The sequence below is a fragment of the Pempheris klunzingeri genome, chromosome 15 (assembly GCF_042242105.1).
Source record: "Pempheris klunzingeri isolate RE-2024b chromosome 15, fPemKlu1.hap1, whole genome shotgun sequence".
NCBI lineage: Eukaryota > Metazoa > Chordata > Actinopteri > Acropomatiformes > Pempheridae > Pempheris > Pempheris klunzingeri.
The window spans coordinates 18949800-18972241 of NC_092026.1; the positions used below are offsets into that span (position 1 = coordinate 18949800).

A 22442-nucleotide genomic window follows, 5' to 3' on the forward strand; every position below is an offset into this window, starting at 1 on the left:
TACTCCTAAACTCATAAATCTGACTTTAATTTTGATTTAACATGTGTAATCTTATTTTTTCTATTCCTAATATCTCTGCGATTTTTCTTAATTTCTTTCCAAAATGGGATTTTTCTCTGCATGCCTTCATGTCAGAAGTCCTATAAGTTCCTATTAGCCAGTCCACTGATACTTTTACTTAAATTAAAATTCAATTAAAAATGGTCAGTTGCCTTTTTGCTTCACTAACAAAGGCCACAAGCCTCATATTAAACCACTAAACTGAGAAATAAGATGGATGGATAAAAGAGGATACAAGCTAAAGTAACTTTAAGGAGGTTTAGTCAGAATTAAGGAGAAATTAATTCCTCTGGCTTGCAATAATAAAAATGATAAATGTAATTCTTACATATTAAATGAAACCAGCAGTTTTTGGCCAAATGTTCCTCTAAAATGTGTTATTGGTCCATTTTACTCGTTGTAATAAGACAACTAATGATGTTTTGATGTTTTTGTGGTCGTTGAATATTTTGCTCTTAGAAAAAAGAAAGAAAAAACCTCAAAAACTCAATTTCCCATGCTGCATTTCGAGGGGGGCGTCGTCAGCGTGCATGGGCGCACGCTGAATAGCGAGCAAGAAGTGAACTGTGAATAACTCCTTAATAATATTGCAGTTTTCTCGCGTTTCGCAGCCGTGTGGGTCGGTCAGCATGGCCTCGGAGGAGGACGACGCTCTGCTGTTTTTAATCTACCAGCACCTGAAGGTGAGCGGCTACAAAAAGGCCGCTAAGGTGCTGGAAAAACACGTTACTCAGGTAAGAAGTTTGGTCCGATTCCTCAGCATTTACAGGCTGGTTCAGTGCAGATGCAGCCTGACTGGCCTCTAGCTCGCTGTTTCCTGTCATTTCTGACCAAACTCACGATTTCATTGCTATTTCTTGAGCGGACGCACGCATTTTGCATGTTATATAAGAGGCCGAATTAAATATAAATGTGATTTCAGTGAGGTTTTTGCTCCAGTGTTGCTGTCGGTGAGCTGCAGGCCAGTCTTTCAGTGACTGTGTGTGTGTGTGTGTGTTACAACACATGGCTCCGTGTTCAGGCCTCCTGGAGGAAAAGGAACATTATGTTACAGAAGCTGCATGGTTGTAAAAGCAGCCCTGCTTCAGGCCTGCTGCTGCACACTGACTCCCCATTCAAAATCTCCTTAGGTTTTTTGCTGTGTTAAGTGATAAAAGTTGGTCATTCTTATTTAAATGCTTTAGAGCTGCAATGATTTATCAATTAGATGATTGACAGAAAATGAATCGGCAATAATATGATGAATCAGGTCATTTTTCAAGCAGCCATGCCAAGTGGTTCAGTGTTTTTGGTAGTAAATCCAATATTTTGAGGGATTTGTTAGTTGGACAAAATGGGACATTTGATGATGCCACATGGGGCTCTTTGAAATTGTGATGGAAATCTTTCACTGTTTTATTTTTATGATTTAGAAATTGGAATAAAATCAATTTGAAAATATTGTTGCCAGATTAAGAATTGTTAGTTGCAGAATGCACAGTCATGATGCAACCGGACACTCAGAGGCTGTTTAAAAGGCTGTGCACTGCTCACTTGATATCTTATTTAATTTTTTCCAAAAGTTGCTAATGGAGTTTTTAGGAAGACCACAATAGAGAAAATTGGTCTAAACACTATTCTCTACCAAACTCTCTCAAAATTCAACCCGTCGCTCTTAGATGCCATGTTTTTTTTGATACTTTAAGCATAATTTACAATCCAAACTTTGAATTCCCAGTCTGCCGTTTGGAGTTGTGTAGTAATGCTGCTGCATGGATTTCATTTCCGGGACCATGTGGCATCAAAGTGGAACCGCTTATGAACTGCAGGAAATTTGCTTTTTCTCTTTCAACTTTTTTATTTCCTTCTTTCCATGTGATTATAGTTGATTATAGATGTAACGTTCAGGGCATCAGTCAAAAGCGTGAGACAGCCTTATTCACTGGATGTGTGTGTGTGTGTGTGTGTGTGTGTGTGTGTGTGTGTGTGTGTGTGTGTGTGTGTGTGTGTGTGTGTGTGTGTGTGTGTGTGTGTGTGTGTGTGTGTGTGTGTGTGTGTGTGTGTAGGTGGAGACGGCAGACGAGAGCTCCAACCTACATGACATCTACACAGGATGGATGAAGTAAGTCAGTAATATCATTCTGCTCTCCTTAAACATACATTTTAGCTGTAGCCCCTGTTTGTAAAGTAAATAAATAACAGTCTTCTTAAATGTTCTCATAAATCCATTTCAGCCAAAAACCCCTTAAAGACTAAATAACTCCATGATCTTGTTTTTGTGAGGTTGGTTATGGGAGCATGACGTGCCTTGTTTTTGCTGTAAACTTTTATTAGCTCTTCACAGTTTTTATTTCATGCACAATGATCTTATCGTCATCTTTTATTCCATTTTGTTTATTCATAATTGGATTTTCTGCCCTTGCTTTCGATAACTCGTCAGGGAACACAGTCTGAGGACACCGTGTGTGTAAGTCACCCTGTGGATGACTGCCTGGCCTTCTGCCCAGTGCATTCTGGGATTGGCTTTAAATCCCCGCCACCCTGACAAGGATTAAATGGGTAGCAGATAAATGATGTAATGAATGACCTCAACTCACTGCTATGATTTCCCACTGTCCGTCTTCCACTAAAATGATCCAAATGAAATTGGCCGGGCCAAATATACAACGAAAGACCCTCTGAAGCCTCTTCTGTACCAAAAGTGAACAATATAACACTTTCATCAAAGCAAGATGCAAATCCCGCGTGTGTGTAACTTGTCTAAGTGTGTTTTCGTGTTGAAATAATTCTTCCGTCTGCTCATTTGACACATACAAACACTTTCCCCTGGCAGGATCGTTTCCTCTGTTAACATTTTGGAGATTCCTCATCATGAGATTCACATATTGGCATCTGTAGTTCTCGGCTGCTTGACAGCCGATTTGGTCCTCGATTAGTTTTTGCAATAAAAACGTCATGAAACCCATTGGACTCTGGTTCACTCATCAGGAATTCATCTTGGCTTTGACCACTTATAAGGCAGATAAAGTGTGTCCTAAATCCATGCAGCATAGTATTCACCACAGTGTCCTGTTTCAGCATACAAAAATCTGCATATTTAACCACTTTATACTAACCAATAACACCATCAAGTGTCCATCAGACTGTCACTTTGGAGGTTTAACTTCTCAAACAAGGCAACTTGTTTTGATTGTCCTTGATTATTAAACAACCCCTACATCTTTCTATTTTATAGTGTAATATTTACACCCATGTGGCAGAACTAGGGGTACTTTCTTTACTGAACTTTTGTTCACCTCAGCCTGGTAACGGTGCAGCGCTGCTCCCCTTAGTGACAGATGGCCGCTGCATCTCAAACATTTGACTGCATGTGTGAATGAATGTAAAACATATTTAGTGTTCTAAATGATCAACTACCTTCACTATTAGGACCGAGAAGCCTTTGAAATCCAAGATGCGCCAAATGTAAAAGGCTACACCTGTTATTTCACTGTGTCAGATACATATTTGATCAACATTTAGGCAAATATAAGAATGGGATTCATCTGAGACGAGGAACAGGGACAAAAAAAACACTCGATCAGGACGTCCCTAGGCAATATTCTCTAATCCTAAATAGCAAATGTTTGAATTCCACCTTTATGATTTCTTTCTGGTTTCTCTAAATCACTTTAGGTGTTTCCAAAATCAGCAAGAAATGAAATGAAAATGTGTGTGTGTGTGTTGCAGGCTGTGCTCTCTAGCTCAGGATGCCAAGCAGGAGACGGAAGACTCCACTCCTCTGAAGAAGAACAGCATCAAACCAGAACCAGCCACCAGCGAAGAAGAAGAGGGCGCAGACGCCAAACACTCCAACATCACAGGACAAAACAGTGTGGATACCAAACCTCCACTCGGTAAGAGTTGTGTTTGTTTTTCCTCTACGGTACGTGCGTCACATTTGCTCGTTCAGCCGCCTGACCGACTGCAGATTGTGTCGAGTCATCCGTTGCAGAGCCTCCCCGTGAGGGCGGAGACGCCGAGATGGTCTCTGAGCAGCTGCCGCATCCTGCCGACGAAGCCAAAGCAACAAAGAGCCCCGACCCCTGTGGGAGCAAAGAGGAGGAAGACGTGAAAACAGAGCAAGAGGTGAGCCGATTGACAGAAACACCGATACAGACGCAACACTCTGGGACAAGGCGACTTGCGATTGGAAGGTTACTAGTTTGAATCCCTGAACCTTTTGAAGTGGGTTTTGAGCATTGCATTAAAGTCCAGCTGCTGCAGCCACCAAATAGAAAACCAAGTCAAATTTCCTTTTTATTTTCACGCCGTGTTGATAGAATTACCATCCCCCTAATCTGGTATGCCTTCACACTTTTTTATTGTTTTTATGAGCCATGTGCTGCTTGCATAGTCCTTGAGTCAACAAAGTGCAGCTGTTTACCACAGTTGCCAGGAGATGAGATTGGCGCCCTTACAGACATTTGCAGGACAAACGGACAGGGACAGTTGTGGCCACCAAGTTTAAAAAAAAAACAAACCAAAAAAAAAACAACCCAAAAAACAGGCCACAACATTTGGCATCAAGTCAGACCTCAGGATTGCCTTAATTAGCCGTCGACGATTATCGACTGTGGCCGATTCAGACACGTTTAAAGGAACGGCTAACCCAATCAGGTGCCAATCCTTTCTTTATATTTAAGTCGTCCCACGTAAAGCCATCGAGCTGATCGTGTCAGTTTCAGGAGTTTGTGTTCTCCCAGGTAAAGTTAAATTCACACCATAAATTAATTCACATCATATCAATAATTCGATGACGTGGTATGATAATTTAGGCATTTCAAAGTTATATTATTGAGTAATTGGAACAAGAAGCTCGGATCGGGAACGGAGCCAATAAAGCACGACATAGTATATTATAGGTGGGTAAAGTAAAAGTAATGTTTTCTGCAACACATTTCCTGTTCGGGAATCAGCAGAACAGATCTGTTTTTACTACAAAGTACACATGTAATCCAACGTAGACCATAAAGACAATTAAGTTTACAAAGTTTAATCAGAAGTGCAAGATCCCAAACTGAATTGAAACTAAGCTAAAACTAAACTGAACTGAAAACAAAGAATCAAAAAGGAAATAAGAATGAAAAGTCATGACAAATGCATGAGGGAGAAACTAAAAAAGAAGAGACAAGCAGTCACTAAAGAGAAGACAAGCTTTCTCTAGTCTTATTTTTGAAGCAGCAGGAAATGACCACTCTCACAATAACACACACACACACATAGCTGTTGTCCAGTCACTGTAATAATGTGCTGATAGGTGGACAGTAGCTCCAGTGTTATTGTATGCCTCTGAAATACACAGACACATTTCATGTCTACTCGTCTGCCCTGTTTCTGTTTGCCTTAGTACGCTCGTTTGTTATTTCAAGCGTGCGTATGTATGTGTGTGAGAGAGAGAGCAAAAAAATCATCCAAGTCTTGTCTCTGTTCTTTTCTGTTAGCCCAGTGATGCAGTAGATAATACTGTTTGGACAGAAACTGTGTGTGTGACAGAATGATAATCTTCTGAGACAAAGTGTGTGTGTGTGTGTGTCTGTCAGTGTGTCATTGGCTCTTTGTGGTCCTGTCTCCAAACCCTGATTACTTTGCTTTGTGTCTGATGGCAGAACACTTGTGATTTTAACAGATTTCTCTGTGTCGGCTAAGACGGGGAACATCACCACGCTGCTGCACTGACTTTTAACAGAATAGAGATGTTTCTACTGAGCAGAATTAAGAGCAGGATGAGTTTAAGTGTTTTGTTCTCCTGCCTACAGTCGGTCAAATAAAGTCTGACCTACATGCACAAGACACAATTATTGTTATTACTCTGTGCCATAGAGCTCCATTATTGTCCAAACACTATTGAACGCACATCAATGAGCCGCACTGTTGTTACCATGAATATAGGCACATTTCCTCCTGCTTCAGGAGTGTTTGACCCTGCTGTCGTCCGCCCGTTTTTAAAAATAACTACCACGCATTCATTATCACTGTTTAAAATGTGTATCTTAAGTGGAAAACCTTTGGGGCCGATGAACATATTGTTAGTTTTCGTGTTTTCATGGGATTTGTTGGCAGTAATAATAACATATTTTATAGGTTTTTTATGTCTCCTGTGTGTTTATATCACTTTCCACTAATGTCGTATTGCATCGTACCGAATGCTCTATTTTTGTTACCCCGTACGTATTTTACAGTCGGCTCCCGCTGAAGCGTCCGCTGAGGCGAAGGCAGAGAGCTCCAGCTCCGACTTGTCAGACTCTCAGGAAGCGGTCGAACCCTCCCAGGAGGGCCCCAGCCAGGTGGAACCCAGACAAGCTGCCTCTGACGAGGCTGAGGATCAGCTCACGGCCGCCGATCCAGCCGGTTTAGACAGCGAGAGCGCCGAGGAGCGCAAAGGGGACGACAATGTGCTGGAGCAGGTTAGTGACCTGAGGCAGAATCTGCAGTATGCGGTTGCGCAAGAGCCTTCCTCCGACAAACATCAAAAAGTCAAAGTATTTGACTAGTGCTGCCAAGGTTTTCCTACCTTTTTATCAGTTTTGGCAGTTTATAATTTCAACTTAGCTGTCCAAGGAGTCGAACCTTTGATCAGGTTTTTGTCCTCTTTTTCTCTGCCGCCAATGCCCACCTTTTCTTTTTCTACCTTTGAACAGGAAAGGATTATTATTCATAACTTTTCTGAAATGCTGGTGGTGCTGTTTTTATTTTAAAACAGCTACCTGTACTGTATATTCTCTCCCTACTCCACAAACTGCTCCGCCGGGTCCAGAAATGAGCAGAAATGTTTAGTTTGAACCAAAGCTCATAAAGACAGGAGTCCTGCTTGACTCCTGGAGCAGCAGAGCCTTGGTTCCCTCAGCTCACCTTCTGCACATCTGAAACTTATTTGGCAGAGGAGTGTGCCTGGCTGAGGTGCATTGTTTGTGCTCTGTAGTTTCCTGTGGGAAAGATTGCAAACCGTTTTTCTTTGCTGAGTCATGCAGTTTTTAAGGATACTGTGGCATGTGGAAGTTTGGGATTAAATGTCACCAAAGCAGCAGTTGGCAGCGGAGAAAATGTTAATTAGTGGGCGAAATAAATAAGCCACTTGTACCGCCTGAATCGGTCTCCCCTCTGCTCCGTTTTCCTTCCCCAGGAGACAGAAGCGGCCACAGACGCCCCCGAGGTCACAGATGAGACGTCAGCGTCTGGACAGACAGCTGTCAGTCAAACAGAGGCACCGCCTTCCTCCACTCAGGAGGCCAGCGAAGCGCGTTCCTCAGAAGATGAAGAAGGCAGCGCTGCAAAGGTGCACTATTGGCTGATATTTGTGTTAATGTTTGCAGGATATTTATCTGTGGACCATTTTTGGTGGTAACGTTCCCGAAAAGAAGTAAAATATATGATTTAAAGGTACAGTTTGTAGGATTTGGGAAGATCTATTGGCAGACATGGAGCATAATATTCCTAATCAGTAATGCGTTATCCGTCTGAAACTAAGAGTGACGTTAATTTGCTTAGAATGAGCTCTTTCTATCTAAACAGTTAAGTTCTCTCCTGCAGAGGCAAAGCACGGTGACGTGAATCCTCGCCGGCCACCATAGCTTCTCCTACAAAGGGGGAAGGGTTTACGCCACGGGTACTCAGTTGGTTGCAATGTGCAATTACACAGCTAGATGCTGCAGCTTTTTAATTGTAATTGCTGTGGTGGCAAATTGTGTGTGTTGATGTCATAGTCTATACAGAAATGGATGTAGCCGCCACTGGTTTGTTGACTGCTGTCCTCAGGCCTGGAGTTTGGTTAGCCATGTCGGTTTAATGCCTGTCCCCTTCTTGATTTTGGAGCCAGAAGTGAGAGTCATTTGTTTCCCCATGCCTCTGATTGTTTAGGCTTTGGCATGACATGTCTTTGATTGGTTAGTCACAAGGTAGTCTCACCATAGAGCGTGTCCTGCTTTATGGCCTGTTTGAGTGAAAATGGGACCATCATTGACTAAATGAACATGATGCTGTAATGAAGAAGACTTAAAAGTGGCGCTTAGGGAAATGTTTGATGTAATAAATGCAGTTAATTGTACTTGTTTTTGGAGCCAGTGGAGTCGCCCCCTGCCGGCCATTAGAGATGCAGGTTTGAGGCTCTTCAGTCCTGGATTGGATTTTCAGACCCGGAAGCTCCGACCACTTTTTTTTTTATACAGTCTCTGGACCACGTACTAGCGGCAAGATGATCACGCGGTCTCATTTTCTATCTAAAGTTTAAATCAGGATGGGAGAAATGGCAGATGTTCTTGTTTCCTCTGACTAGAAAGGATCCCACCTGTGTCGGGAAGGGGGGCAAAAATGTGAAAGAGAAATGAAACAAAAAAGAGCTGCAGAAAAATCACGAGAGAAACTCTTCACGTCTGCTGTTTGAAACTGTCGTTGACCTGTCGGTTCATCTCGCAGACGCCTGACCAGGCCAAGCCCATCGCATCGGACCTGACAGCCCAGGAGGCCAACGACCAGCTGGCAGAGAGCGAAGCCCCGCCCCCTGCAGGTACGAACAACCAATAGACGTGTGATGACCGGGCTGTTCTTTACATGTAACGTCCGGCATCTTTTCTGTGTCTTTCTCACCGCACTGATGAGAATCACAAGCTGTTGTGAAGAAACAGTTCAGAGGCTGAGACACTGCTGTCAGAGGGTTCGTTTTGGGGGGGGGGGGCTTGCCTCCCTCTCTCTCTCTCTCTCTCTCTCTCTCTCTCTCTCTCTCTCTCTCTCTCTCTCTCTCTCTCTCTCTCTCTCTCTCTCTCTCTCTCTCTCTCTCTCTCTCTCTCTCTCTCTCTCTCTCTCTCTCTCTCTCTCTCTCTCGAGCCTCTGAGGCAGGTTTCAAAGCTGCTGATGAAAGAGCACTTAATAGTGTTGTATGATATTTTCTGAAAGTGTAAAGAAAGGATGCTTGATGGTCCGATATTTTCAGATGTCCAGGTTTGTTTTCACAGGAATAGTGGATTTTCAAATGGTATTGCATGTTGTTGCACTGACCTAAATGTCATTGCAAGGTTGCAGATGTAAGAAGAATTTAATGAGAGCCATGTGTGTTGTGTTAGTGGAAAGAGTTGTGAGTTTTGTGGCCAAAAACATTGACTTTGTCAGTGAATGTGCATATTATTTCCCAGATGATCGGATGAATTGTTTGTTCAATCAAATGCCCCCCAAAATTGAAAAAATGTCATCCCAGCCCAAGTAAATGTCATCCAATAGCTTTTTTTGTCCTAACAAAGTTGAATCCATTAAAAGCAGCAAATCCTCATAACGAAAGATTAGGAAGGTTTGACCTATTTACTTAAACAGTAATTTCAGCGAATGATTAATTCTAACAAATAGTAGAATCTTTTTATACTCTTGTGTTGATTCCAAGTACGGCCTGTATTGTAATCCATTTTAATTGACACAGCAGCTGCTTCCAACAGCGCGTCCTAACCTTGATCAGATGAACACTTTCCATTCAGAAGAAAACGTGTAAATGTTGTAAATTGTATTTGAAAGGAAAAGGAAAACCAACCGTGTCCTTGCTCGGACTGATATTGTCTCCTAAAATGGGCAAGTTTCGAGTTCATTAATGTTCGTAAAGAAAACCTGTTGTGATGATCCAAATGATCCCAAAAATGTGTCACTCCTGTTTTGAGGTATTTGATTTCAGCCTTCACCTCAGGTCTAAATAATGGAGGTGAACTGATTGAAAACCTGTGAATAGCACAGATGATAATCATTTCAGCAGGAACCTTTCTTTCCAGAAACAGTGTCCCAGTTCTTTAGGATAACTCTCCGAACTCTGCGTGAACAAGTTTTGATTGGAACTGTTTTATACTGAAGAAATAGTCACTCTGAAAACTCCTGACAGTTTGTACTTGAAATATTGTTTTTGCAATTTGGATGAACAGACCTTTAAAAGTGATCCACTGATGTGGAAATGAAGTTGGAAAAGTGAGTCCCAGCGAAGTAGCTCCCCGCTCGGCACGGCCTTGTTACTGCGTTTCATTTCAAACTCCACAAATGTTCTCAAATGTTATAGGTGAAAATGAATGTGACTGTATTTTCTTCTTCTCAGCAGCACTGTGTGTCTGTGACTTTTTGAATGCACGATTTCATTTTATTTGAAGAAAAAGGGGAATGGAAAAGAAAGTAAGACATAAAGTGAAAGGTTTTACCTTGAGGCATTTGCACAGAAAAGCCAAACTTGTAAAGCATTTGAAGGATTGCTGCCAAAGCCCAGAGAAACGGTTCTGGCAGCTGTTTTCAGAGGAGTTTTGCACAATGTCGCTCACTCGCTTAACTTGTGAAAGGGGGTTTGTTAAGCTTGTCGGAACTTGTTAAGCCAACCGGAGCGACGACTAGTGTGAGACATCCAGTCCTCTGGAGCACAATTGCATTATTTGTCAAAGAGTTCGAAATTAATTCCTGACTTTGGTGCAGAAATGTAAGTAGAATGGCTGTTTTTCCCCAGCAGACATTGTGACATGTCAAAGTCAGGCCAACTAATGACATTATTAACGGCTATATCGCACTGCCGTAATAGCTTGAAACGAGCCATGGTGAAATAGTTCCACCTGTGGTGTTGTTGCAGTGACAAGTCCAAATGTGTGGTGTGAAATGACTAGGACCCATTTTGGAACCCAAAAGAAGGGAAAGTGCTCCCGGGTTTGGTATAACAGGAGTGTCGTGTGTCAAAGCTGTGGAAGTAGAGCTTCAGTGGCTTTTTTTTATCAGATGTGTTGCGTGAACATGACGTCAAAATGTGTGGAGGAAATGAAATGTTGTGACATTCCTGTAATTGCTATCTCTGTGGCGATGATGTGTGTTTTCATGTAGCGCCACCATCAGGTCAAACATTGCTATTGATTGTCTACTTTGGTTAACGAAGCGAACACGGTGGCATGTCAAAGTTGACTCTCTGATTAGTGTATTTGCACCTAATCTGATGAGACGTGCAGTAAGAGTTGTGGATGATGTTATTGTATTAAACTTGAACAATCGTGTTTTTGCTCTAGTGTAGGAGTTTGGATGAAGGCTACCGTTTGGTAAGAACTCGTGAAGCACTAGATAGAATGGATTAGATTAAGACAACAGAATGGCAACTGTGTTTTAATGTCTTTCAGAGCCTGACTGTGAAAAAGAAGAAGAGGAAGAGGAGCAATCCAAGGTACCCCAAAACATTGCTTTGGAGGCACTGTTGTTTTTGGCTCCCCGTCAAGTCACTAAAGAAATGTCCAGTGTTATTGGGCCTTTTTCTTTTTGTATATGCTGTTCTGTTTCCATTAATATTCCGTTTCCGCTGTCGGCAGCAATTCTAGCACTAAATGTGTGTGTGTGTGCGTGTTTATTTCCCGTGTGTTTCTTCACCGAAGCCCCAGGAGCCGATAACAACCCCAGAGGACCCAGGTGACGCTGCTGACCTCCCCGTCGCAGACACCGGTAACACTCATTAAAACACGTCACACAGCTCTTCTCCAGTACACTGTGCTTGGGATGCTCGTGAAGCTCACTCAAACTTTGGCCAACTTTTTATGTGGAACCTTTAATGGGTTAAAGGTAGAATGTTTGTTTCTCAATTGAAAGCAGCAGATTGTCAAATGTGTTATTTGTGCATAACCCTGATATGAATGCAATCTGTAGGTGATCTTACTGACGTGTTCCAAAACATTTTTTTGAGTTGTTTGTAAATCTTCCATCTTGGGTTTTTGTATGCGTGTAAATGTTTTCATCCACCCAAAGTAAAAAAAAGAAATAGTTGCTTTGTAAACTGCTCTTACTTTCCATTGCTACCTGCTATCCATTTTCAATAAGAGGTAGAAAAATGTTCACCGCCTTCCCGTTCAGTTGTAGAAAAGACGACGGCGGCGGCCGAGGAAGAGCCAGCGGAACCAGAGGTCTCCATCATCCTCAACATCGGAGCGGAAGACAGCGAAGCAGCCGAGGGAGAAATGAGTCAGCCGCTCCCGGACGAGGCTGCCGAGTCCCACAAAGACGACCAAAGTCCCAAAAAGAAGAAGAAGAAGAGCCAAAAGAACATAGAGACGCCGAGTGCAGACGCAGCGAGCACAGATGCTTCTGCCACAGATACACCCAGTGAATCTCCTCTTACCAGCAAGACTGGCAAAAAGAAAAAGAAAGCCAAAGAGAGAGTAGAGAAGGAGCAGAAAGAAGAGGAGCTGCAGCAGGAGGATGATGACAACGTGGTGACTTCATCATCAGAGAAGAAGAAGGCAAAGAAAAGGAAAAGGGCGAGAGACGAAGCGGAAGAGAAAGAAGAGGGAGCGCCTGTCACTGTTTTGGAAAATGAAATAAAAAAGAAAAAGAATAAGGGAGGAGATGTGGTGGAGGAGGAGAGCGAAGCCGGAGTAGCGGAGGAGGATCCTGGGAGTCTGTCAGAGATGGCAGAGAAGAAGAAGAAGAAGAAGAAGAAAAAGAGGAAAAAGGAGGGAGGCCAAGACACAGAGGAGGTGCAGTCTGAGGAAATCCCAGCAGGTGGCGACCAAGATGTAGAAAAGGAGCTGGAGGCTGAAGGTAAAGTGAAAATGTACTTGACTGACTGAAATGTTGACACTGCTCTGTCTGTGGCGTTGTTAAAGAGGAGGCCTGTGTTTTGCATGCGTCCCCTTTTTTTCTCCACCTTCAGAGGGAGACTCCTCTGTGCTCTCCTCTGGCCAAAAGAAAAGCCGTGTGAGGAAGAAGTTGAGCCTGAAAAAGAGACTGAGGCTCCAGAGGAAAGAGAAGAAGAGCAAGGGGAAGAAGAGCAGCAGCGGCACTTCGGGACAGACCGAGACCACAGCAGGGAGCACGAAGCCGTCAGGCCGAAAGAAGTGAGCGGGCTTACTTTGAGTCCTAGTTAAAATGTCACATCCCGTACTTGTTCCTGCTGCTTTGTTTGTAGTAAATGGATGCAAGATTGTCAGCGCTAAGACTTAGTGAGATCTGGAAACTGTGTTCCTATTTAAGTACGAAGTTGAAAGTCCCCAAAGTGATGGGCAATAGTGAAATCTGAAGACATCCACCTCAGTCCCCCTTTACTGTTTCCAGTGACTTTTGACACCAAAAGACTGTGTTGTGGAGTCTCCTTATCATGGTAATGGCCAAATGCTTTAGCTTGATATTGTATTGGAAAACAGACAAATAATTTCCAAAGACTTGAACTATGAAAAGAAATGGAGACCGTTTTTCCAGTCAAAAAGTGCAAATCAAGCATCCATCAATATATTCAGGCAGTGTCTAACAATAGCAGTCATTTTGAAGAAAGGCATTTCTCCTGTCCAAAAATGTGTGACATGCACTATAGTGTAGCCAAGAACAGTTTAGTGATGCATAACAATTGTGAATCTTTGAAAGTGTTTGATGAGTCATTTTTGGCTCTATGGACACACTGGCTGCACTCTTTCGCTGGCTCTTTCTTGCTTTCAGACCATCAGGGAAAAGGCAGGAGTCCTCTGTCGTTAAGCCAACAGCGCTGGGGTTTGTCAGCAGGTGTTGCATGTTTAGTAGGCAGGAGGATGCCGCTCACCACGGGAGAGGGAGTTGTAGTTTAGCTGTAGTGATGTTGGCGCTCTGACACTTTGCCTGGATGGGCACTTTTTCAGGGACGAGTTTTGTACACATAGTTTTAGATAAGTGATAGTCGCCCCCCCTCCCGGCCCACTGTATATACGTCAAGTACGGAACAAGGGTTAGAAATATCCAAAAGAAGGGTTCCCCGATTCGAGAAGCTCCGAAATGTGGATTCGGGGAGCGCGGGGGTCCCGCGTTCCGTGCCCCCGCACGGTGTACCGATACTCTCGTACACTCACCGTACAGCAGGGCACGGAACGCGGGACCCCCGCGCTCCCCGAATCCACATTTCGGAGCTTCTCGAATCGGGGAACCCTTCTTTTGGATATTTCTAACCCTTGTTCCGTACTTGACGTATATACAGTGGGCCGGGAGGGGGGGCATCTGACTATTTGGCACACACAAAAATCTCCTGGCCACCTTTTGGTTTGAGATTTCACTCAGCACCTTCGCTGCAGCAAACACACCCAGTGAGCTTTTGGCTAATTAATGACACATGTGGTGACTTATCATTTAATTAGAAGACAAAGGTCACATTTGGCTTGGACTCAAGTCTTGTCAGGCCTTTAAACGATCCAACCAATCACAGGTTAGAGCTTCACCTGTGACAAATACTGTCATTAACACATTCCCAGGTGTGTCGAAAAAGAACCCCAGCACACCGCACCCTGGTCTCAAGTGCCACCTGACCTCTCACAACGTGCCAAACATTCAAGCACACAAAGTGCTGATCATCAGCTTGGTGAAAGGATGGACGGAGGACAAGTGACACAAGGTAGATTTTTCACATGAATCATCCATTCAACTGCAGAAGACCCATCAGAACCCGTGTGGACCCAAGATTCACACAAAAAACACTCAAGTTTGGTGGAGGACAAATCGTGGTATGGGGGTGTGCCAGACCTCTGCAGAGTGGATGGCGACATCTACAGTCTGAAATATCAACGCATTCTTGCTGCCCACTACATTCCAAACCACAACAGAGGGCACATTCTTTAGCAGGATGGCACGCTTCCTCGTACTTTAGCCTCCACATCAAAGTTCCTGAAAGCAAAGAAGGTCAAGGTGCTCTACCGTTGGCCAGGCCAGTCGCCACACATGCACATTATTGAGCATGTCTGGGGGAAGATGAAGGAGGAGGCTTGGAACATGAAACCAAACTATCTTGAGCAACTCTGGGAGTCCCGCAAGACTGCTTTCTTTACCATTCCAGATGACTTCGTCAACAAATCGTTGCCGAGCCAGATGGATGCGGTCCTCGTACGCGATATTAATGCCTTTTCCCAAGGGACCGTAGCTTTATGCTGTCGTGTTATTGGAGCGTGTTTGTGGATTCCAAATACAATAGCATTTCTACCAGACTTTTTGGAATGCGACAAGACTTTTGTCCAAGCCAAATCTGACCTTTCTCTTCTAATTTATTGAGAAAAATCTATGAATGATACTAAACCTTATTTGGATACAATACACACAATCCAGAGGCCTTTGCCTTTCGTACAAGCCATTTCACATTCCAATTGATCAACTACAAGTCAAGTTATTATTGGTTGTTCCAACAACTTCACTAAGCAAAAACACTTGTCAGGGACTGTACTGTGAACATTTCTTCTAAAGGGAAATGACACTTTTGCTTTTTTCAGACAAAAACCAGCCAAAAGACCTCAAACCGATCCCGCCCAGGAGGACGGCGCGCCAAAGAAGAAAAAGAGGATGAAAATTAACACCGAGCAAGAAGAGAATTCCTCAAAGGAAAACCAACCGCCAAAGACAAAGGACAAGAAGAAAAAGAAGAGATTGGTCAAAGTGGAGGATGAAAGCAGCATGGCCAGCACACACGACGCTGAGCTTCCTGAGGCTGACGCGTCGCCACTTTCAAAGAAAGAGAAGAAGAAGAAGAAGAAAATGAAAGCTGGAAAAGAGGAGGAGACAACAGAAACTTCAGCTGCCATCACTGTGAACCAGGATGTACCTGCAAAGAAAAAGAGTGAGACACTTTGTTTGTTACTTTACTTCTTTCATTTTCGACTTTTACACAACCACTAATTCTAAATCCAGACAATGATAACACCCTAAAACAGCAACTGTTTAATGATTAACACTTATTTATCAACTAACCACCTACAACATGTGGGACATCTCTTGACAGGTATATTTAGCACATTTTGAAAAGAACTGGACTCCTGTCTTCCAATGACGACAATTTCAAAATACAGCAGAGGACAATACAGTGTTGAAACATCACAGAGAGAAGAAAAGTGTCTTTAGGCCTCTCATACTAAACGCTGGCCTGAGCGTTAAAGTCGCCTTTGGTAGAAATTTAACAGAAAAGGCTGCAGCGCTTACACAAATGTGGTACTTACTGTGTAGATGACACATGATAACTTCAACATGCTTTGTGCTGCCTCATTTTCACAGAGAAGAACAGATTAAAGGCTAAACCGGAGGACACGGTAGCTGCTGCAGACAAACCAGCTCCTCCTGCTAAGCCTGTGGTAAGAAACAGACAGATCTGACGTTAAACAACAATACGTACGTTAAAGGCTTCATTCTCACAGATTTACATGCAAAGGGTTACTGTTGCTGTGCTGGAATTTGACCCACAAACTGTCAAAGGCCATTAGAAAATAAACCGCAAGTGTCCCCGCACAATAATTACCACAAGGACACACTCAACATTTCTGCACTTTCCTTTGAAACATGTTCTTTTTCCTCCTTCATTTTCAGAAAAAGAAAGCCTCCAAAAAGACCATCATCTCGGATTAAATCAGAGTAAGTTGCTACTCAACATTTCCCTCTCTGCTTTCTGCTGAAATAGGAAGAGAAAGGTAGTAATACAAAGGCTCGTTTCTTCAAGGCTCTTAATGTACTACAACCCATTTCAAATGGGCTCCAAAATGATGGACAGTGCTCAGCAAGTTTCACAGTATTGTCTGTGTGAAATGACGTGTTGAAAGCACTTCTTCGTGGATCGTCTCACCTGTGATTGAAAATACAAAACATTTGCTGAGATGGACGTTACAAACCTTACTGTGCCCTCTGGGGGGATTGCTTTTCAGAAATGGTCGACAATAAAAACTCAATGAGAAAATCACAGTGAAACAGAATAAAACATTACTGACAAACCCACAAATCAAAGTTTCTGGAAACACATCATGTGTCTCATTGTGCTTTAATGAGGATTTCTTTTTCACCCCCCCAGTATTTTCTCTGTTCAGACGTCGAGGGAGAGCCATTGAACCTTTACACCTGAAAGCCCAAAACCAACAGGACAATCTACTCAATGTTAGTGCCTTTACTCTTTTTTGTTTTTTTCTGCTTCTGGGAGATGACTTGCATCTTGGAGAGAGTTCAGTGGGAACATCAGTGTTAAGTCCTGTTTGACTTAAACTGTGAAAAATAATTCCTCTCACATACGCCCGCAGCGCAAACGTGATTACAAGTTAAAACCCCTTCAGCAGATTAGACTTTTAGTTTCAAACGGAGTGCAGCTCTGGGGGAAAAGAGCTGCTAACAGAGACATTGTCAAGTTGTTAATAATATCATGGACTTGACCTTAGCACTCAATAATGACTTGCCCACTACAGCCTGGCTGATACAAGATCTGAGCCCAGTACTGATGGGGCTTTAAAAAGACTGATCTGTTGCCCAAATAATTTTGGAAAGAAATATACAACTTGATTTCAATTTGATTTTTTTGGGATCAATTATGACTAAGATACAGATTTATACAAGGGAAATAGTCCTGCTTTGTTACTACTCTGTTTATCGGTGACCTCAAAACTTAGTTGGAAAACAAACTAGGTCAAATGCCACAGTGGCTGATAAGTACACAAACTGTGGGATTTTAACTGCATGACATTATTAGCCCAAAACAATTACATTACAGCAGCTGGAATGGAAATTACAATTGCTGGATCCTTACAGACGGGGCACGTAACATCCTATTTGTTTAACGAGAAACAGTCAGATCGCTCCACGCAAAGCCGCCGCGCTCGATTGACAAAAACATTCATTTTAGCTCACACAAGATGGGAGTTGCCAATCGACTGCTGCCCTGATCAGTTACTTAGTTAGTTTGTGTTAGTGTTTGACTCAAGCGGTACGTCACTGCCATTGCAGCCCGTTTTGGAGCTACTAGTCAATTACAACCCTACAAAAGTACAAGCCTGGCTTTCAAAATACAACAACTACCCTCAAAGACAAAGAACAACTAGACTGATATTAACCTATTCATCACTTCTCCCTTTTAACTGGAGGCTCCACCCAAGTTTAATGCAACCAAATCAGTTCTCTGAGGGCTGCTTGATATCACATATTACCTTGGAAGATCAAGTACTAAACAACACTTGGCAGTGCTTTATTCTCCAATTGAAGCTAAACATCATTTCAACTTGGGCTACAATTAACTTTAACATTCATCTGTCAATTGCTTTTACAATACATTGATAGAAAACTTGCCTTGCCTCTAGGAAATAACAATGGCCTTTTTTTTTTTGACTCCCTCAAACCCCAAAGTTGATCACTTTTACTTGTTTGGAAGTCACTTTCTGGACTTGACAGTTTTAGAAAAATTGGAGCTACAAACACATTTTGGTTTGTGTCAAATACAAAGATGACAAAGTCATGAGGACATGCAGTACAAATTATTGCTACTGCTAGAAAGATTTGGTTTACCACAAGTGATGGACATTTGGAAGGCTAACTCGAATGAGATCTATTTGTCTTCCTGGAAATAGATTTCAGCAACACTCAATGTGTTGTTGGCGTCTACGTCTCTGTGCTGATGAGCTTTAAGCTGTGAAACTGACATTTGAAAAACAGGTCATGTCGGAGCAAGAAAGGAACACATTTTCTTTCAATCAAGTGTTAATGACCTCATGTTCATAGTTTGACATTTTTCTATGTAGTATTATGTAGTTTGGTTTTGGAGGAAGAAACTCATGTTACATACACATTGTTTTTACTTTCAGTCATAAAGCTGTGAAATTCTGTTTTTTTTTGTTTTTTTGGAAACGGTTTTGTTTACCGAGTTCTGTTTACACTGTTTTTCTGTAGAATGCCGTGAGGTATTAACTATGCATCTGATTCAGTCTTGTTGCTTGGGGGGAATATTAACAAGTTTCACTACTTGGACATTTCTTGCTGTTCCCGAGGACCAACATTTGTCAAAGAAAATAAAACTCAGAAACAGCTTTCATTTGGCCGTAGCAGTGTTTTTTCGGGTTCACGTGCCGTGTTCAAGTGTTAATCTGGGAGTTAACACAATTATTATGTCGTCACGTCAACTTAAGCCAAAGATTTCTAAATCTCATTGGACACATGCATTGTCAGTGCACAACATTTTCATCCCTCTTGACAACTATTAACACACTTGTCTTCAATCGTCCTATGATGGGAACATCTATCTGCTCGTTGTTGATATATACATCGACTATTTCAGACTCGGGGATTTTAAGTTAACATGAAACACATTTCAAACATCTTATCTATGTTAAGGTATAGAACAGTGACTGAGAAATTACTATGCGTTGTGGCCTATAACAAGTCATTTAGTCAAATACATAGTTATTCGCTGATTTCTTCACGCTAGCCTGATAAAAATGGATGTCTTTTTGGAAAAACTAGACATTAAACCTGCACATTTCACAGAAGGAAAAGTTTACAAATCATCTCTGATCACAGGAACGCAATAGTTAATATGGATCTAAATTGACATTCTATAGTTAGTAGTCATTACAAGTTCCTCTTAGAATCTATGTTGGATTTGTTTCTCGCTGGAACAAAGTAACATCAGGGTCCTTTTTGAGAACTACACTTTAAAATGTATTACAATTCATATTCATACCACACATTGGTGAACTAGACAGAGTTTGTTTTGGGCTCTGAGCTTCAGAGGAGACAAAAGTTAAAAGTTTACAGTTGATACTGTTAATGATTCATGAATCCGTTAGAAGAAACACTGCAGGTTTTTGGTCCGCAGTGTCTGTTTACTCACCAGAGGTCTTCGCTGTCTCCGACGCAAACAACTTTCACCTGAAACCAAACACAAATGAGAATATGTTGCTCGGTTTCAACCGTTTGTGAGATCTAAACAGTTGTTCTGTTCAACTTAAGAGACCTGAGGAGAAAGTCTTCAAGTCTGGTCTGTTATTAAATCAAACAACAAAGTTTATGTGACTGGAACAATTTCTTAGGTGTCATTGAGAAATCCTGTGAAAACCAGCCAAAAAGAAACAGTTAAAAAGGTGTTTTTCTATCTCATGTAAATTCACATTTCATTCTGTTTTCTGATGATTTTTGGCCTGGAATTGTTTTTTCCAATACAAATGTTTCTCGAAAAGTGACAATTGAGTTGACTTCCAAAGAGTGAAGCGTTACTCTCTAACAGATCTGTTTGTTGGGCTGCTGTAAAAAGGAGCACAAGGTGAATTCAGCGTCAGACCTTTTTAACAAATTAAGACTTTAGTGATTCAACTGGAGACAAATTCAAAAGCAACCACCATTAGTGAACCATCTAAACCCTGAAATATGTTTAGCTCAGGGGGTGAAGAGGCAGCAGCTTATGTGCCAGTGATCACATTTCACCAACAGAAATAAGTAACTGCTTTCTTAAGAAACAAACATAACTCAAACTTTGGAAAACCTTCAAGTTATTCCTCCAGTTGGCTGCTGTTACTGGATAGGTGAGGCCACACATTTGAGGCCACACATTTGTTAGTCCTGATGAAGACTTAAGCAGTCAAAACATGATGGGTTTTTGATAACCATTAGCCATTAAAACAACAAAAGGCTTTTCATTGGTTCCTTCGTCACTGTTCTGTTTTTAGATTTAAAGTATCTTCAGATTAGAGGAGTTATAGGAGTATATTCAATGTAACACATTTCTTAAGTTCATAAAGACACTTCTGTCCTGATGATACACAAAATATTCTGTAGGTTTGACCTGATGAGCCCATGATAAGGGAATAACAGGTTAAAATGCTATTTAGACAGTAAACCACAGGAGATGAGTTTGTCAGTGGTCACTGTTATTTCATTTCTACTGTTCACGTCACCATTGATGGTGTCATCACATCCGTGATATGTTAACGAAACAGTCCATGTGCAATACTGTAGGAGTCAGAATTACTAACATTGCTTGTAATTTGCACCAGTAGAGATTACTAAAGATAATCAATATAATCTTATGTTTTCAAACAATTCAAACTCCCACATTTAATTCATTATTTTGAATAAAACTGCATAATACAATAGCACAATCAAATCAGATTATTGTAACCGTAGGATCACATCCTAGCCCTTAGAGCCAGTACAGGTACTGCAGACAATATCTATGCAAAAGTGGCTTTTTTAACAGCCAAGTAAAGAGTGTCACATAAACAAGAAATAATAGTGAGGAAGCAATAATTACTGCTTGTTGATTTTGAGTGATGTACGTTTTAGAAAAGTTAATACTTCAGACATCATTTTTAGATTCAAAAATAATAATAACAAAATAAATAGTACCTTTAGTTTGGTTCATTTCACTGGATTTCCTGCTGGTTCTGGGTACAGTGGTGTGGTTTCTCCTGAAAACAAATAAGAAAAGTGCTGCTAAAACAGACACACATTTGTCTTCTGATGATAAACAACACATTTTCAGGAGGACACACTATGTTTTCGACTCAGAGAATGTGAGTTGAGTTTAATTAAAAGTAGTCATTTAGGTTTAAACTAAGTTTTATCCCACTTTACGTGACGGCCGTTAAGAGTTTCTAAAAGCTGGAGCTTGAAATGCACACAACCGCATATACATCTCACTGAGTCAGCTCCCATTGGGGTCACTGTTAAATAATAATGTAGAACATTTAAAATACAGGACTCATAAAATGAAGGTTGATAGTTTGACAAAGTCTCTTCAGCGTAAACCTTGATCTCTGCTAACTGGAACATTTTATAGAAAATACTCTTCATGTTATCACTCCAGTGGCATCAAATTGGGATTTATTGAAAATGTGATTAGCTTCAAATCGTTCAAAAACACTAAAGCGCCTTGCAGAAGCACGCGCGGCAGGCAGAACGTAGCACGTTTGTGCTACAAAGTACGCCAAGCTCCATTAAAGTGTAAATCTATGTAATCTAACATTCATTTTTCTCACTATGACAAATGAGAGATTATCCGCGTGAATGATGTTCGACGCAGAAAAGCAATTATGTGTAATTACAGGAAAAATTGGGGAGGAGATAGGGAGGTGGGAGAGTGAGAAGCAGCCGGCACAGCCAGCAGCTCGAGAAGAAAAAAGCGTTTATCAGAGCCAGAGGTGCTTCACTATTGAACGCTGTACAATTTGAACACATTTAGCTTAAATCAGCACTAAAGGACCAATGTATTGGGGCATTTATTTCTTCACCTGCGTAAATACTCCCTGAGGTGGCTGGAGAGAGAACAAGTAGAAACTCTCATTACCTGGACATTAGAGTTAATGAAAATATGCGCTCATAATGAACCTTTCTACTGTTGCACACTGCAGCACAATGAAAGGCAGAAATATGCAAAACTGACGTCTTTCTACGGTAATTAGGAATATGCATAATGCACCGTATTGCTGATGGCTTTGTCCGCAGAAAACGACATTATGTGCATTCAAGTGGGAGCCTGAGCACGTGTATTGTTTAACAATGAAAGATTTCAATAGGGACACCTATAAAACCTCGAGGCAGCCCAACATGCCGCTACTGTACTGAATGTTTGCAGGTTTGATGAACAGCCATTTATTTGGTCAAACTGTGGCTAAGAAACTAAACTCTAACTGGGGTCATTCAACTCACTCTGGCGC

The 22442-nt window shown here is 41.8% G+C and overlaps 1 protein-coding gene across 1 annotated transcript; it reads left to right on the plus strand.

The window, feature by feature from the left end:
- Window positions 1-655: 655 nt before the first annotated feature.
- On the plus strand, window positions 656-17195 carry LOC139214189 (neurofilament heavy polypeptide-like). The gene is made up of 15 exons (XM_070844956.1): window positions 656-794; window positions 2106-2161; window positions 3769-3935; window positions 4010-4167; window positions 6261-6485; window positions 7202-7354; window positions 8491-8581; window positions 11184-11227; window positions 11433-11499; window positions 11905-12591; window positions 12704-12887; window positions 15267-15610; window positions 16042-16118; window positions 16351-16395; window positions 16826-17195. The coding sequence occupies exons 1-14, from the start codon at window positions 690-692 to the stop codon at window positions 16387-16389; spliced, it is 2397 nt and encodes a 798-aa protein (XP_070701057.1). The 5' UTR covers window positions 656-689; the 3' UTR covers window positions 16390-16395; window positions 16826-17195.
- Window positions 17196-22442: the final 5247 nt, after the last annotated feature.